This window comes from Chinchilla lanigera, unplaced genomic scaffold (assembly GCF_000276665.1).
Source record: "Chinchilla lanigera isolate Chin_1 unplaced genomic scaffold, ChiLan1.0 scaffold00110, whole genome shotgun sequence".
In the NCBI taxonomy this organism is placed as follows: Eukaryota; Metazoa; Chordata; class Mammalia; order Rodentia; family Chinchillidae; genus Chinchilla; species Chinchilla lanigera.
Genome location: NW_004955511.1, coordinates 1,687,312 through 1,702,248, shown reverse-complemented (window position 1 = coordinate 1,702,248; position 14,937 = coordinate 1,687,312). Strand labels below are relative to the sequence as shown.

Here is a 14,937-nt window from a genome sequence, read left to right as displayed (position 1 = left end):
CTTCTCACAAGGACATGGGAATGCATCATGGTTCTCTTTAAACTACACAGCTTATGGGCATTTCAGAGCACCAATATGTGTGTAGGTATATTTATGGTATATGTGTATACTATTTTTCTTAGCTAAAACCAGATATTTCAAATATTTTTCTACCTGGGCAAAATATTAAAAAAATCAGACATCATGGGATAGTCTTAAAATTTAAAGAACTTTTCATGGTATGAGGGTCAATTAGGATGGACCAGACAGAAAAACAAACATACACTGTGGGGGAGTGAACATCTTCAAAATAAGTGGGGCTGGGAAAGGCGATCTCAGTTCTATATGAACCGTTCTTCAATTTCACTCCCTGTAACGTATTCATTTGTGAATAGCATAGGTATGTCCTATGACTGATACATTAGATACCATATCAAAAAGTATAGCATAACACAAAGGATTCCATTATTTTTTAAAAGCCAAGATTTATATCCATATTAAAAGCAAATGATAAGTGCATAAATATGATCAACACTGGCAAAAATATAAAGTGTCTTTAAGTATGAAAACTCTACTTAAGATTGTCAGAATATATATCTATATATATGTGTGTGATTATTGATATTATATATTTAAATCATTAATAATTTTATGCCACATTTACATATTTGAGACAAGGGAAGAAATATCATATATGGGACAATAAATAAATGACACAAGCTAGATGCATTTTTCCTTTCTTTTTTTTAGGCCTTACTCACAGCTGAAGACACAGAATGGTTAAGCAAAACTACTCCGTGGTAACTGAGTTCATTCTGCTGGGACTCACAGACCGAGAAGACCTGCAGCCTGTCCTGTTTGTGGTCTTCTTAGTCATCTACCTTATCACCGTAACTGGGAATGTGACCATGATTTTCTTAATCAGCAGTGACTCAAAACTGCACACCCCGATGTACTTCTTCCTCAGCCACCTCGCCTTTGTAGATCTCTGTTACGCCACCAATGTCACCCCTCAGATGCTGGTGAATTTCCTATCCGAGAAAAAAACCATTTCCTTCATTGGTTGCTTTATCCAGTTCCACTTTTTCATTGCACTGGTGATCACAGATTATTATATGCTCACAGTGATGGCTTATGACCGCTACGTGGCCATCTGCCAGCCCTTGCTCTACGGCAGCAAGATGTCCAGATGTGTGTGTGTCTCTCTTGTCGCTGCTCCTTACCTCTATGGTTTTGCAAATGGCTTGGCACAAACCATCCTGATGCTCCGTCTGACCTTCTGTGGACCCAATGAGATCAATCACTTCTACTGTGCTGACCCCCCGCTCATGGTCCTCGCCTGCTCAGACACGTATGTCAAAGAAACCGCCATGTTTGTGGTGGCCGGGTCCAACCTCACCTGCTCTCTCAGCATCATCCTGGTGTCCTATGTGTTCATCTTCGCGGCCATCCTGCGCATGCGCTCTGCCGAGGGCAGGCGCAAGGCCTTCTCCACCTGCGGGTCTCATCTGACGGCTGTCACCGTCTTTTATGGGACACTGTTCTGCATGTATCTGAGGCCCCCTTCTGAGGCATCTGTGGAACAGGGTAAAATTGTAGCTGTGTTTTATATCTTTGTGAGTCCAATGCTAAACCCTCTGATCTACAGCTTGAGGAACAAAGATGTGAAAAGAGCAATACGAAAAGTTATCCACAAGGAGTGGTTGGCTAAGTAAGGTAGACAAGGTCACAGGTATGTAAAACATCGATTTCATCTAACAATTTAATGAACGTGTTAGTTGATAAATACCTGTCTCTCATTAATTGTGACCTTTAATAACTCACAGAACAGATTTGCGGTTATATGTTCTTATTTGTCTGCAATGACAGGCCCAAATCAGTGAGTGTTTTTAAAACTGTGTATAAATTAAAAGTCAAGACCAGGGTATTACTCTGTAAAATCAATAAAGAACAGATTATTCTATCCACAGTATGCACATTGGTAACAAATTACATGGTACTGACAACTGATTATGTATTATTAGTCCTCAATAAACTCTGAATTATTTTTCAGAAACTTGGCTATCCTGGGAGGTATTTTTTCCTTATTCAAATTATATAACAATGAACATTGTTTGGGTGCATCTCAGATTATTGCTATATTACTCAAATGTTGGGAGCAGCTGGAGCTGGAAATTCATCATATTGGTAAGGGCAGGACAGAGCCACAGTGCCTCAAGCAGTGGAGTTAACTCAGTCTTGAGAAAAACACCCTGCCTGGACAATTCAGTCATTAGTCACTAGGCAACCTTGCCTCTTGTGATACTAACTAAGCATATAAACAAATTCCCCTACTGTTGTTCAGGTTCTCTTACCCATCAGGTAAGAGATTGTCTCCACCTGACCAGCTATTGCCTCTTGTCTATCTTTTCCTCATACCCACCCCCACCGTTCCTTCTGGGAGCCCAATGAGTACCTTACACCCAATCCCATGGCATTCTCTTTCATGCTGTATTTCATGGAAAGATGCAACTTACCACAGAGTGGTTTTGTGTTTGTTTGCTAAGAGTACGGCTTTCCCACCCATACGTAACCTTTCCTCCACTCATTCATTAGGATATCCTGTATTTTTAAATACATAAATTTATTTGCTATTTTAGCCATGTATAGACATATGTATTTGTAAATTTACTAACACCTTTATATTGCTTATTCATGTTTATCTTGTGACAAATTAACATTCAGTACTTTGCCTACTTTATCACTTGATATATATTTTTAAAATTAATTTTTATAATCTTTCTTAAAGATATAAATCTTATCTTGTCAAATATGTATATGCTTACACGTAAATATGTTTATATTTTACCTCATTTATCATCATATATTTTGAAGTGTTAAGAAATATCACTTTTATGTAGTTTAAATACATCTTTCATGCATTGTTTCATTATTTCTCTTTGGAAATTAAATTGTTTTCTGCATCTGATTGATTTGATATTACCTACATTATTAAATTAGTATGAAGTTTTAACTTGTTAGACTTTGTAATGAACTATTTTCACCAAATGGGAGAAAATAGAATATAATGGAAAGCCTCGTTATCAGCACAAAGTAATCATTATTACATGTTAACACAATGTCACATTTGTCCCAGGTTTCTCAGACAATCAGACATTAAACAGCTGAGTCATCCTTAGCTGATTCTGTTTTTCTCAATTTTCTGCATAAAATTATGCTATTATTTTAATGATTCTTATCCATATATAGTTACATCAGTATTGTTCTCCTATGTACCATCTATGATTTTTGGTTTTACTATTATCACTAGATTTATCCCCAATGAATTAGGTGACCACACGGCAACAATTTTCAGTGACATAGTCTATGCCAGTAAATAAATATGGCAATATATGATAAATCACAACCTAGCAAAAATTTTTCTTGAGTAATTTAAAACAATTTTCCAGTGAAATATTTTCTTCTATATAGGTCTGTTATTTTGGGGGTTGTAAGAAATGAGCAATTTAAAATTTACTGTGTATACCAGAAATATGTCAGTATTGCTTGTAAAAGTTAGGTTGAATATTTGCAAAATAAATTAAAATATAAATGATCATATATCAATTAATTAATTTACTGTGTATTGACACCTGAATTTACTCTATTTTTAAAGTTTCTCCACTTCTACCAACAGTGTCATTGTGTTCTCTTTACTGTACACTTCTCCCTACATTAAGACCCTCAGACTTTTGAGACATTTCCCAGTTTTATGGATCCAAAGTAAATTTTCACTTGCTCTTTATGCTTGGGTATTTTGAGTGAGGTTAAGTGTTTGTGGATATATCCACACTAATCCAAGATTTCTCTTTTCCTGCTGTATGTTCATATTCCATGTGCACTTTCATTTGAATTATTTTACCTTTTCTATTTCTTTTGTAGTTGTGCCATAAATTTTTTGCTAAGGACAATTCATTTAGTATTATATGCAATATAAATATATTCAACCCCTCTGTGGCATATGTTTCTCTTTTTTGTGAACCTGGTACCCAAACTCATCTTTTTGCCTTAAAACTACAGTCGTTTATAATATCACCTTTGTCTTCTCTGTATTAAATATTTGTGTGTACACATTTTTCACATTTATACATTTTTATAATTGTTTGAAATATAGTTAATATAATTACTAATTATATGTTAATAAATTCCTACGCATTGGAGTCTTTTCAGAGCATCCCTGAAGTAGCTAAAATTTTATGTTTAGATATAAAATCTAGTCCCTTGATGGTTTTTGAAAAAGTTAATTTCTCTGAGTTCATTATTTTTACCTGCAAGAAATGCATTTTTATATTTTTGTATATTGCATGGACATCACAAGTGTCCACATCGTTTTTCTTTGGCAGTGAAGGTGGTCACTCATTTTCAAATGTTGAGTTGCTTGTATCTAGCATTGGGGTGATAGTAGACATCACACTAAAAAAGTTTTGTGTTGATGCATTCCTCTACATCAATGTTGTAGAAAAAATTTAGTGGGTGTAAACATTGTTAATGGCAAGTGAAACATTTTTGGAATCGAAAAGGAAAGAATTATGTTGAAGACACTAGTGCAAAGTAATGAACAAAGTTGGGTTGTGAGACTTCAAGATAAAAGTCAGACACTGGAATAGTAGTTGTATTGCTAGGGATTCAGTATGTCATCAGTGTACTCAGTGATGACAAGCTTAGGCTAAAATGCAAATTTCTGAAAGATATTTACCTTGACCATGTGGTGTATGGCGCTGATCACATCCTTATTCCTCAGGGTATAGGTCAAGAGCTTAGAGATGGACTCAGACCTGTAAAAATAAAAAAAAAGCATGCACAAGAGTACCATAAAGTACGGCCACCGTGGTCAGGTGGGAGCCACAAGTAGAAAAGGCTTTGCACCTGCCTTCTGCAGAACGAATCTTCGGGATGGCTGCAAAAATGAAAATGTAGGACAGAAGAATGACCAAGAGAGAGCTGGACAGGGTGAAGGCAGCAACAACGAACATCGCCATCTCTTTGACCCGGGCATCAGAACAAGGTCAACACTAACAGCGGAGGGTCGGCGCAGTAGAAGTGATTGATTTCCAGGGAGCCACAGAAGGACAAGTGAAAAGTCAGCAGGGCCTGAGACAGCCCATTCACGAAGCCGAACAGGTAAGGGAAGCTGACTAACGAGACGCAGACGCGCCTGGACATCCTGCTACTGTAGTGCAGAGGGCTGCAAATGGCCACATAGCGATCCAGGGCCATGCACGCCCGCATGTAAAGCTTGGCAATGACCAGGGCGATGAAGAGAAAGCACTGCGTGAAGCAGCCTGCCAGGGAAATGGTCTTCTGATCAGAGAGGAGGTTGTGCAGCATGTTCGGAGTAACGTTGGAGGAGTAGCAAATGTCCACAAAGGAGAGGTGGCCCAGGAAGAAGTACATGGGGGTCTGGAGGTGGGGAGTGGTGCGGATGAGCAGGATCATGCACAGATTTCCTGCCAGCGTGATCAGGTAGACCAGCAGGAACACCGCGAGCAGCACCTTCTCCAGCGCGGGGTCGTTTGTAGTGCATAGCACTACATGCATAGCAAGAGTGACACATTAGTTATTCAAAAAATGTTTTCGTGGACACAGCAGTCTGTGAGTGGGAGAATGAAATCCATCACTAGGGTGTGGTTAGGGAGGACATTTGCTTATTCTTTGAAACCTGAGTGTGACAGAGGATGTGAAAATCCATTTTGTGTAGATTCTGCATTCATCCCAGGGGATCTTTTATTCACTAACTTGTGTATTTATCTGTAGGTTTTTTTTTTTCTCTATACATGCCTCCAAGTTTCTAGACAAAATTTTTTTACCTAAATCTCTCCTCCATCTACCTCGTCTTTGTCTCAAACACAGACATAGATATATCATTTCTTGTTTCTTTTTCACCAATACTTGCGTGATTATATGCAAATATAAAATCATCTTTCATCTTCCTAATTATGTCTGTCTTATAGCAATCTATAGTTAGTATTTTCCTCAATCTGTTTGGGAAAAATGTTAAATGTAAGAAAATAAGAAATTTATATTATCAAGTCATTAACATCCTTTACGCAGGTAAACAAATGTATGTTTGCTTTGCATGGTTCTTTCTGCTATGACATACTATTCCAGGCCCAGAATAAAAGGTGAATAATCACTAATACATTCCATGTAAAACCTGATGTTGTCTTTCTAGTTTCTTTCAGTGAACAATGAAGTTCTGAAATTTATCTCTCAATAAATGAATGAAAAATACAAAATCAAAAACTGTTCTCTCTGCTTTGGAAATATTGCCATGTCCTTATTCATGTGCATGGAAAAGCCTGAAATGTTTCTGGTTTGGGCCATGAAGTTCCTGCATTGAAGAAATGCTACATCCTCCCTGAGCTCACACTGCAATGTAGAGCGAGCAGATGAAATACATAAGCAAAGCTCTACATACCATTTTAGAAGACAAGGACTGTGTAGTTAAATGAAGCTGGCTGCAATCCTTTGTAGAAGGGGGATTTGCATGTCAACAAGCAACATGGGGATCTCTGGATGTTTTGCTTTTCATTATTTTGTATCTTTACCCTATTAATGTAATATTTCTTTTAAAAAGCACTGATGTTTAAAATCTGGTTCATGCACCAGCCTGATCTACTATCCTTGCATTCTTTGAAAGTATAATATGAACAGCAAAAGTATTTCTGAAGTATTAAACCCTATGGGCAATGTTTATTTAGGCATTCCTCATCTGTATTCATCAGAAGACTTTACATGTAATAATAGGTTCTTAGTCAAATTAAAGAAATATAATCATATGTATACAAAAAGGAAAATATTTCCCATTGGAGAAGTTATAAATGTGCTCACAGTGCAAGAAATATTTTTAGTTATCAAATGCAGCAAATAATTTACCTGTAACCACATATTATGTAAAAAGTGGGGAGATTTATAATGTATTTTCATGTAGTTCCCTGAGCATTTTATTTTTTCCCTTGAGAAGTTTAGAAATACTTCTAAATGCCTAATTAAAATATTCTTTATTCCTCAAGAGCATAACCTTAATTTGATGTTTGAGGAGCTGGATTCTCTTCAGAGTTCAAAATTTCTACATAGCTTTTCTGTAAACAGGTTGGTACATGTATGCATGGGACCTTCATATATGACAAACAGGAGTAGATGTTTTGCATTTTCATTATAATAAACCTGAATGTGCACCTATCAGAAATCTTGCTTTTCTCTATGCACATGAAGGTGAAATCATCTAGTGACAGTCAAAGGTGAGAAGCTGTGCTAGGTGAGAGGCTCGAGGGAGGAACATAATTGTGAAGCAGAAATATGATGTCATGTCTAGTAGGATGGAGAAGTCAGAGACAAGGGCACTTTGTGGTGAGGGCCTCATAGGTTTATGCTGGCACCAATGTGAACCAAGCAGTAAAAGTCATCACTATGCTTAGAGTCTGAGATAGGTCTGAGAACCAAGATCATCTATGAAACTGATGTTTCACAAAATTGTTAATTTCAAATGAAAGTTGGCACTACAGTAGGAACTTGGGAACACAGTCTGACATTGATCATGTAAGGGCAGAAGGAAGCCAGAGTTGCTTTCATTAGCCTACCTGTCCAGTTCAAATAAATTTCAAGGTCAATCCAATAAAAACGTATCAAGGTATAGCCTGACTAACACAGGAGAAATATTCTTATGTTTTTATGTCTCCACATGTTATATTGTGCTTTGAAAAGTTAGACAATGAGATAAAGCTTTATACCATTATCAATTTGTATTTTAATCTCCACACAAAATTTGAAATGTGGACATCTGCCATGTTTTTTCTCACACTGAGGGAGTAGATGGTTGTCCTGATTTTTCTGTTTTATCTGACACTTCAAATAAATAATAATAACATTTTGAAAATAATACTTCATAGTTTAAATATATCAGTGGAATGAAAGGTCTTATAGTATTGTTAAAGTGATATGCCTAGGGGGCTGGGGATTTAGCTCAGTGGCAAAGCGCCTGCCTGGCAAGCGCAAGGTCGTGAGTTCGGTTCCCGGTACCAGAGAAAAACCAAAAAAAAAAGTGATATGCCTAATTTGCTGATCTCTTAAAATAGAACTCCTCTTTTTTTGAAAATCTTGATGACAGATTTATCTTCATAAATTTGTCATAAAATATTTATCTATTGACCACATCTATTTATTCAAATATTTTCAAATATATATTAATATATAAATTGCAATAAATCCTACTGAAAAAGCTTTATAAATTAAGAATTAGATTAGTTCCACTCTAATGGAATAGGTGTATAAAAAATGGCTGTTTCCATCAGATCTGGAGGGAGAATGTGTCCATATATTTTATTTAGCATCACTCTCCTCTGTCCCTTTGCCAGCTGGTCTCCAAACAGAGGACTAATATCTATAGTATATGAAGAACTCAAACAAATAGACATAATCAACTGAAATCTGAGTAGACAGTCCTCAAAAGAAGTGTGAATGGCCATTAAGCACATCAAAAAATGATCAGTATTTTTGGTTGTTAGGGAAATGCATATTGAACAACACTGAAAACTCCAAAAACTATAAATCCTGGTCAGGCTGTGAAGAAAATGCTTTATATCATTCATAGGAATATAAACTAGTATAATGGCTTTGGGAATTAGACTGGAGGTTCCTCAAAATCTGAAAATAGACTTTTCATTTGACTCAGCTATATCACTTCTGGGAGCTTCCCAGGAGATAGATATGTCATATGACAGCTATACATGCATAGCAAGAGTGACACATTAGTTATTCAATAAATGTTTTCGTGGACATAGCAGCAATTACCATTATCATCATCTTAATGTTTTGTTAAAGATTTGGGAAACTTCTGGGTTTCCCGTTGTTGAAACTTGAAGGGACTATGGAATCAGCTTTCTTTTGCACTGCCTCTCAAACAATGAGGGATACAAAGGTGTACCACAGATTATAATTACTACAGTGTTACAGCTAAATTTAGTTTTGATAATGTTGCTTGGTCATTCTCTCATCCTGTTGCTGAGTGAATCAATAAAAGAATCAATAGAATGAGAGTCAGACATTTGTAGAAATGAGTAGCAATTTTAAGACCCAGAACCATCCCTCAGCTTTAATAAGGACAAAAAAATCCATATTATGACTCTGATCACCTCCACTGTAATACAATAGTACCTTGGTTCCCTAATGCTTTTATGTGCTAAGGATTTGTTTTGCAAACAGAAGCGTTCAGCAAAAGTTTGCCTCTGTTTGTGAACTCCACGTGGGAACATGACTGTGGTCCGTCTTCCTTAGAATCCTGGCGTGAATTAACTTCGTGAACTGAGGCACCACTGTGTTTGTTAAATAACAGCTTTGCACTTCTCTGACCTCAATGAGAGAGAGCATAAAACCAAATTCTGCTCAGATGGCTTAGCCAAGGGGACTGTAATGAAAAAATTGAAAGTACAAGCAAGATTACCGATATCATTCCAGGAATTTGAACCACTTTAGGCTAATGGCGGTAAAATCTTTTCCCCTAAAGCCTGATGGAGCAATGGGAGTGTTACCATCTGGAGGGTGGGTTCTTCTCTCACCCCAGAAAGAATTATAAGGCAGAGAGTCAAAAGAGGGCTGAGCAGAAGTGTTTATGGTACAGTGAAAGCAGAAAACAGCATTCACTGTAAAGTGAAAGTAAAAAGGCCTCAGGTAAGCGAACCTCCAGTGCAGGGAGACCTGACCAGCTTGTCACCGGGACTCTTTGTTTAGTGTTTTTATGTGCAAAAATCACGACATCTCAGCCTCCTTGAGGCCACCCAGGGGTTCCAGGCAGGAAAGTGCGATTTAGAAGTGGGCCTCCAGGTCCTAGGGGTGTGTAGCTGGCATACTTTCATAAGGACTGTTAATTGTAACTTTAAACATAACAAAGACACCTTTAGAGTCATATGAATACCTTCTCATTTGGCAAGAAAATCCCACCAAGCTATGGCTTCTGTTCACTGAGACTCCAGTGTCCTGACCATGGCCTCAGTTTTTCAACCTCTCCCCTATTGGCTTGGCCTTCCCTGGCTGCCGGTCCTGTCTCTGGAACTCTCTTCCCACATTCTCTGCCGCTCAGGAACTGTGTCCCCCCGAGGAACCCTCTCATCTTTCCACAGGGTCCTGTTTGTCCTCAACATTCTGTAATACATAACATGTTTTACAGACACTGGGTGTTTAGATCACTGTTGGGAGCCTCGTGCTCGGTCGGAAAGCGATCACGGTAGCACGTTCCTACCGAGACAGGGACAGAATGAGGAAGAAGCAGAGCCAGGTCTCTCTCACGCTCAGCTCTGACCTTTGGCTGGTTTCTTTCTTTGGCTAAAGTCCACTTTAAATAACTATCAAAGGGGCGATCTTGATGCCCATAACGCTAGCTGGACAAAACAAAGAAAGAAAGGAAGAAAGAAAGAAAAAAAGAAAGACAGACAAAGAAATAAAGACAAAGAAAAAGAGAGAGAAATAATAGGTAATGCATCTACAACTGTATGGAATATATTGGCAAAGGGAATTTCCCTATATTAAAACTTTAGCACTCTCTTATAGCTCTGGATTATTTATATTAACAAAGGTAAAGTTAAATGTTCAAATTCATGGAAGATCTCATTCTTAAATACTTGGCTTCTAATATCTTTCAGATTCCAAAACATCCTCCCCATCATAGATGCTATTCTATTTTGCAGATTGTAAAATGAAAAAAAAAAAAACCCTCATATTTGCCTAAGAAAAAATACATTGAGACCCTCATCACAAATTGGAATAAATTATGTGTCCTATTATTTCATCATTTTGGGGGATTCTGATTCCTTCATGACAGTGGAGAAAAAAAACTCATTTCCTCACTGATTTCAACATTTTCAGAATATGGAGACTGGGATGGTTCCTCACGTAAATAACTTTCTGCAGAAAATAATTGAACCATGGGGATTTGGTCTCTGTGAAACAAACCTGTTATAAATGCTACGTGTTTGTGGTGTAGAGGGTGTCATTGTGAAGTCTCGTCCCCTTCCCAGGTAGGAAAAAATATATTCCTTTTAAATTATGGAGTCTAGAAATAAATATTTTAATCAATGAAGGTTGATTGAGCTCAGTCTTAATCGGGGGAATTACTAAATGCCTCTATTAAAATACTACTGTTTCCTCTGTAGTGTATGATGAATAAATGTTCACTGGAGTAGTGTTACGTACAGGGAAGGGAGTTACACCAAAGCAAGCATTACCACCATCAAGAGCCACCGACTGCTTCCAAATAGGAAAGCACTCATTTAGACGTTGTTAGGTCTGTGATCATGCAATAGGTACAGTCCCTGTCCCTAAGGAGCTCATGCTTTCATAGGTAACATTGTTTTACAGCACACCTGCATCTTTCACCACAATATTGGTATCTACATATTTTTGAGTGCTGGCTAAATACATAGACATATTTGAAAAGATGTCCCTAAATTGACTTCCTGTCATGGAAGCAGCTTTGACAATGAAACAAATTTCATGAATGAGAAAATTAAGACACAGAGGATTTTTTCTTTGCTTTAAACTAGAAGTAGTAGGATTTCTACCCAGAAAGATGGACTGCAAACTCCCAGTAATTGTTACACTCTGATTCAATAATTAACAATGGGTAATCCCCCTGAATTCACAAAAGGAGAAGCAAAATAAGGTATGGTACTAATTTATCTTTATCTCCACAATGTTACTCTACAATTGTAATCATTGCTTCATGTAATTTCTATATGGCCCAGAATGAGGATTGGCAACCTCTGGTTTATAAACTGTGTTACTTATTTAAAGTTAACTAAAAATATTTTCATAAAGGAGCATGTTTTTCTTCTTTAGACTGAACTACATGCTGAGGAGACCCTTGCTGAGGCGAAATGCAATGGCTTAAAATCTTTGCAGGAAATTCAGTTTTGCCTTACAGGCTTAAGAAAATATGAATTTTCTTAGAATTTCACTAAGTCAAATGACTTATTTCACATTTTGCTACTGTAGTTTAATTCTAAAGACTCATGTGTGTAATGATACAATTCACTGCACAAGAATTCTTGAATGCTCAATTTACATAAAAAAGTGCATGAGATTGATCTGGTCCCATCATTAATACTGTATGTATTACAGCAGAGTCAGAGCAAAAAGGGTCAGATCACATCATCATAAGGGGATGTATGTCACCAAAGGAGAATGTTGTCTTTCCATGACGGTCTCTGTGATCAGTTTTCTTCTGCCCAAACGTTGGCAGATGCAATCTATGGCATCTTAATTGTGCATCAGCCATCTGCTTAACATGAGTATTATTTCACCATGCCCTAAAGAACTTATATTTTAGGTGTGAAGGACTTTACTGCATTTATGCTACAGCATTTTTCAAAAACATTTGAAACAACTGTAATGAAGAAGTTCATTATGTTCCAAAGAATCTTCTTTCAATCTTTTTGTCATGATTGCCCTCAGCTGTCACCCACCTGGATCTTATATTACATTATATGTCCCTTAAACACTGATCCATCATGAAGTTATTCTTGTCAGTGTATTTGTAGTCATGTATACTGCATGTGCAATGCATGGGTGTGTACGCCTGCTACAAATAGAAATAGTTACGAGTTATTTTTGTTATGCCTGCATTATTTGTTCACTTAGGCAAAAAATATGTGAAGCAAATATAATCTTGAAATGGGTCTCAACACTTAGGAAAGACTTGGCTGGGTGAGGGTCTCCTGAAGCACCTGAAGTGGGGAAAATGAAAACAGATTACACAGTAAGGGAACATCAAGAAAAATGACTTAGGTTCCCACTAATAAGAGGACTAGTTCTATAATGATATACACACTATCAATTTCACTTCCCAGAATTCATTAACCTAGAAAAAGCAAAGACGAATGTCCATAGCTGATACTTCATCTAACACAAACAAAAGAATGTGTTAAAAATATAGGATTTTAAAACAAAGGAGAGGTTGAACCCATATGTTCAAGGAAAGAGTACACATACGAAATGAGAGATTTGCAAAAAGAGAAAATATTTTCAGATATAAAGAGTTGCAAAAAAGACTGGCAGAAAGCCATTTAAAAATATGATTGTCTTTATGTTTCTAAGGAGATCCATTTTCATTTCCTTTTCTCTAGGCCTTACTCAAAGCTAGGGAAATGGAATGATAAAGCAAAACTACTCCGTGGTAACTGAGTTCATTCTGCTGGGACTCACAGACCGAGAAGACCTGCAGCCTGTCCTGTTTGTGGTCTTCTTAGTCATCTACCTTATCACCGTAATTGGGAATGTGACCATGATTTTCTTAATCAGCAGTGACTCGAAACTGCACACCCCGATGTACTTCTTCCTCAGCCACCTCGCCTTTGTAGATCTCTGTTACGCCACTACAGTTGCTCCTCAGATGCTGGTGAATTTCTTATCCGAGAGGAAAACCATTTCCTTTGTCGACTGTATGATTCAATTCAACTTTTTCATTGCATTTGTGATCACAGAGTATTATATACTTGCAGTGATGGCTTACGACCGCTACGTGGCCATCTGCCAGCCCTTGCTATACGGCAGCAAGATATCCAGATGTGTGTGTGTCTCTCTTGTCGCTGCTTCTTACCTCTATGGCTTTGCAAATGGCTTGGCACAAACCATCCTGATGCTCCGTCTGACCTTCTGTGGACCCAATGAGATCAATCACTTCTACTGTGTTGACCCCCCCGCTCATGGTCCTCGCCTGCTCTGACACGTATGTCAAAGAAACCGCCATGTTTGTGGTGGCCGGGTCCAACCTCACCTGCTCTCTCAGCATCATCTTGGTGTCCTATGTGTTCATCTTCGCGGCCATCCTGCGCATGCGCTCTGCTGAGGGCAGGCGCAAGGCCTTCTCCACCTGCGGGTCTCATCTGACGGCCGTCACCATCTTTTATGGGTCACTGTTCTGCATGCACCTGAGGCCCCCTTCTGAGGCATCTGTGGAACAGGGTAAAATTGTAGCTGTGTTTTATATCTTTGTGAGTCCAATGCTAAACCCTCTGATCTATAGCCTGAGGAATAAAGATGTTAAAGTAGCCATAAAGAAAGTGATCCGAAAGGAATTGTTTGATAAGTAGAGGAGACATAGTCCCGGGTATGTAAGAGAGCCTTGTTTTCAAAGGAATTCATGTGCATTGTCAATTAACAAATGACTTACATATGGAACTATGTGTGTTATTCTTAGCTCGGATTTATGGTTGCCAAGTCAATGAATTTTTTTTAATCATAGAGATTGAAAGACAAGATCAGATGTATTCTTGTTACTCTAAAATCTTAAAGAGCTGGTGATTCCATTCACAGTGTTCACACTGGTCCCAAGTTAGAAAAGACAGAATTATGAAATGCTATGGAGATGAAAATTTATTAGATTGTTGCAGTCCTTAATAACCCCAAAACTATTTCCCCAAAGTTCATCAATATTGCCTTTATGCAAAAAAATTAGCAATGAAAATCTTTTGAGTATTTGTCAGATAATTGCATTAAAATATATCTTTCAATAGATATCACTGGTGTGTGGAACTTTCATACATAAAGTGTTGATGGAAATGGCATTTTTCCTCTAGAGGATTTTGTGTTTATTATGAGTAAACCTCCTGTCCATGTGACATCTTTCCTCTACTCTTTCATTTCTATACCCCATAACTGGTTAATACATTATATTTTCCATTTTAACCATATTAATATATGAATAGCTGCTCCTACATGCATTCCATACATGTATTTATTGTTTATTCAAATTTCTCTTGTGAGAATATATATCCTTTACTTTGACTACTTTAAAATTATGTTCATGTATTTTTTATTTGTTTTAATTGTTTTTCATAAAGACATAAAACTTCTCCCCACAGGCATGTTTTCCATTGTTTCTATTTTTACTGTCATATCATCTAAAAACCTAAAATGTCTAAAACCCTA

The 14,937-nt window shown here is 37.4% G+C and overlaps 1 protein-coding gene and 2 pseudogenes across 1 annotated transcript; 2 read left to right on the top strand and 1 right to left on the bottom strand.

Moving 5' to 3' along the window:
• Nucleotides 1–755: 755 nt before the first annotated feature.
• On the top strand, nucleotides 756–1,694 carry LOC102008966 (olfactory receptor 1030-like). The gene has a single exon (XM_005407972.1). The coding sequence runs from the start codon at nucleotides 756–758 to the stop codon at nucleotides 1,692–1,694; it is 939 nt and encodes a 312-aa protein (XP_005408029.1).
• Nucleotides 1,695–4,684: 2,990 nt separating this feature from the next.
• Nucleotides 4,685–5,556, bottom strand: LOC102023508 (annotated as a pseudogene).
• Nucleotides 5,557–13,159: 7,603 nt separating this feature from the next.
• LOC102023179 lies at nucleotides 13,160–14,174 on the top strand (annotated as a pseudogene).
• The last annotated feature ends 763 nt before the right edge of the window (nucleotides 14,175–14,937 follow it).

Excerpts from the sequence above, each read along its gene's own strand:
- LOC102008966 (XM_005407972.1), top strand. The coding sequence starts at position 756 with ATGGTTAAGCAAAACTACTCCGTGGTAACTGAGTTCATTCTGCTGGGA.